Source organism: Lactuca virosa, chromosome 4 (genome assembly GCF_052849685.1).
Source record: "Lactuca virosa cultivar CGN04683 chromosome 4, Lactuca_virosa_CGN04683_v6, whole genome shotgun sequence".
NCBI classification, from domain to species: domain Eukaryota; kingdom Viridiplantae; phylum Streptophyta; class Magnoliopsida; order Asterales; family Asteraceae; genus Lactuca; species Lactuca virosa.
In genome coordinates this window covers 282,427,978-282,431,582 of record NC_136429.1, presented here as the reverse complement: position 1 = coordinate 282,431,582, position 3,605 = coordinate 282,427,978, and the positions used below count along the sequence as shown (strand labels likewise).

The 3,605-nt window shown below is 37.4% G+C and overlaps 1 protein-coding gene across 1 annotated transcript; it reads right to left on the bottom strand.

Annotated features, from left to right (window-relative positions):
- Window positions 1-496: 496 nt before the first annotated feature.
- Window positions 497-2,617, bottom strand: LOC145105930 (uncharacterized). Its single transcript, XM_079042992.1, has one exon. The coding sequence runs from the start codon at window positions 2,615-2,617 to the stop codon at window positions 497-499; it is 2,121 nt and encodes a 706-aa protein (XP_078899118.1).
- Window positions 2,618-3,605: the final 988 nt, after the last annotated feature.

Here is a 3,605-nt window from a genome sequence, read left to right as displayed (position 1 = left end):
GGAAATGGATGGAAGTGAGAGGAAAGTAAAAGAAATTAGTGTTCCCGAGTTTCATTAAACGAGGGAAGTCGAAGGAAGTGGAAGAAAATGAAATGATCACTTTCCCTCCTAACTTTCCTTCTGAATGTCTAATAGATCTACTAGGCTAGCTAACAGTTCAATACTCAAAGAAAAATGAATTTAAAACAACCAGCCAGTCGTGTGGTAAGTGTTGAAGCCCTTGAAAGTTGAACCAAGCTATCATTGCAGTCGTCTTCTATTTAAACAAAATGGAAAACTAGGTAGAAAAATTATAACTTCCTCGCAAACACTTTGAAACAGCATCATAAAAATGGTTCCAACGTTGTCTTAAAAACAAGTATCCAAGGAAATCACATGCCTCATATTTAAACAGTGGAAAGCAAATAAAAGTGACATAATTCACTGCTTTAGGAATACAAATTACATATAAATATTTATAAACGTACCTAGTTACATGAAAAAAACAAATGGTTTATTAAGGAAAAGGATCCTTTAAGTAAGAACGCCACTTGTCAATAAACGCCATGTCGTTTGGATTCAAGCTTGGAAGTTCTCGAACTTGAAGGGTGTTGATTATCTGCATAGTCTCACCAAGAAGTTGGGCTGCAGCATGCACACTTGCCTCCCTTTTCTCTATGGCACTTGTGTGACATTTCATAGCTATGACTTGGGGTAAGTTGGTGAGACAAGCAGCCAAAATGTCAGCAATCAATGATAATAATTCTGCAAATAGTTCTTCTTGGCTAACCTGGCCTATGTTCTCATGATAGGAACACAAGATTGTTTCAGTGATTCGATACATTGAATTAGCAGAAACAGACCTGCATTTGGAATTACCATTTGGGACTCCAATATCCGTGCTTTCCACCTCACTGACAATATTTTTACCTATATCCCTTAGCCACTGAAGAATCTGTTCAACTGTATTTGCTTTAGGGGCATATTTTGGTAGCTTGTTTCCTAACCATTTGTGGTATACTTCAACTTCTACCCACAACGTTTTAGCTGCCTTTTGAATGCTTATATGATCATCAGTAAAATTAAAGCTTTCTTCCACAAGTGTGACATATACAAGACCTTCACTCACACCACTCAGCAAGCAATCGACTATGTTCTTTTGGATTTTAGGAAGTGACATGGCAATGGTTGTCAGAGTTACCAGGGGCAAGCTCCAAGAATGGAGATATTCTTCTGAAAGTAAAGGCGGAGCATGATGGCTGTCGAACTTTTCAACTCCTTCAAAACCTGTAGATTCTGTTAGAAGCTTCATAAGATTCTTGGGTTGTTGCTTTTCAGCCTTTTGAATCAAAGAGTTCACGGACTTTGAAATTCCTTTCAATGTTCTCTCCGCAAACTCCATGTCATCTTGAAGTTGCAAAACATACTGGCTAAGATCTTTATCTTTTCCTAGTTGTTCAGTATTTTGTACCATGTTAATACTCGACGTGCTGAACATGGCCTTTAACCACTTCCCACAATGGAGACAGTACACCACACATATCAAAAGGAAGATTAGAACTACTCTTATTATCTTGCATGCCACTACGACTGTCTTCTGGAATCCTATACAAATGCTGAGAAATAGATTTTTCAAACTTTGGATGACGAATTTGCATTTGCGGCTACTGTATGGGGATGGTATGCTACTCTGTTTCAAATCATCTAACTTCTGAGTCCAGTAGCTCTCCACGTTAGAGACCTTGATATGGTTCACAATCCATTTTAGGGACACCTTAAAGCTTAAGGCTGCAAAGCATCTAGAAAGTGGGGCAATTGTACCCAGTATGATTCCGATGAATTGAGTAATGAGAATCACTGACAATGACCACTTATAGTCCGACTGAGAGGCCGGTAGAGGTCGAATACTGAAAAACATAAGAAGAATGTAGTAGGCAGTGCTTAAAGCGCATATTGCCCCAGAAGCAGAGGTTGTAGCCGAGGAAGCTATCATGAACTGGGGGTTGCCGGTTCCTGCCATGATCCAGTAGTTGCTCACATGCTGCTTTAGCTTCTCAGTAGTTAATATTCCTGGCTGTTGCAACTCTTTATCCTTTAAAGCTTTGTGATGAGCCACTTGGTATTTTGATTCTAGAATCTGTTTGGACTTTAGAATTGCTAAAGATGAACATGCATATATTATAAGCAACGTGAGTAACATACCCACATTAGTTGCTGCTATAATGCCATTACCCGATGAAGATGTGTACATGTCATCTTGTGAAAATCTTGCATATTTACTCGTATAAAAGTATTGATCATCGTCTTCAAGATAGGATATAGCTCCCGTGTTTATTTGAATGCAGACGTTCACAACCAAGGTAATTACCAGGACAGCTAAAGCTATGATGTTTGATACAAGTTCCTTGCTGCTCATGGTTGCTAAAGAAGGCAATAAATTAGCCATCATGGTGCACATAAACGAGAGGCTTCCAAGCTTTGCAGCCTGGTCGACATAACCTGGCATTAGAGTAGTTAGATCCATGGGTAGCTTTATTGCAACAGCTATTACAGTGAGAGAAGCAGCATTCAAAGTGAAATATTTACATGGAAACCAGAATTTTCTGTTCCTAAAACCATGTAATAAATCAGCTACCATTGAAAGGATGCAAAACAGAGAGGCTAAGGTGATATAGATCCCAATCCATGGCATAGGTTCACTGAACTTGTTTTGCTGTTCTGCCCGGTATATGAACAAGTTGTAAGACAGCAAGGAATTTATCAACTCTTTTGGTACATTACCGTAAGATTTTAGTTGGTCCAAATTTTGAAAATATTCAGATAGGCCAGAACCCATAGTTATGTTCCTCTCACGAATAGAAACTGATTATCTTAGATAAATAAAGATGGGGGTAGGAAGACGGCTTAAATAGCAAGATGTGTTCAGAATGACATAAAAAAGTTTAGTTGTATTTCAAACCATATAGAAGGAGTGGCCAGAAATATCGAACGATTTAAGTTAAGGAAAACAAAGCGGAAGAACTTCATATATTTCAAACAGGTTATGTTTCCTTAAATAAGCGAAACAATGATATATAATGTTGTGTAGTTCTTAAGCCATCCGCTTAGTCAATGACAAAAGGACCACTTCCATTTGTTTCTCGTAGGATGAGGTCCTTGTCACATAAAGTCAAATAATAAAAAAAGAGACAAAATACTTAATAAAAAGGGAAGAAACTACCAGTGACTTTCTTTGAAGCCGGCAACAAATGCACCTATCCAAAACTCCAAGAAAAATGAATTTAAAACAAACAACGGCCATCTGGAACTTTGAATCTCTTGAAAGTTGACAAAGTTAACATGGGTTTCAGCCTAAACATCAACATCGATGTGAGTGTGTTTTCTTTATTTATTTGTAGTTATTTCCTATCTAAAAAGCAACGAAACTGCAAAGAATTAAAAAAATAAAATATAAAATAAAAAAATAAAAAAAAACATCCACACCATCTAATGCGGGTCAACTATTAAACATCCAATGACTACAACAATCTTAAACAATAACAAGGAAAGACTTAGGAAGGACTTTTTCCTTTCTAGCTATAGAATGAGCTATTGCGAGGACTTGTCCCCGATAATTTTTTTTTAAT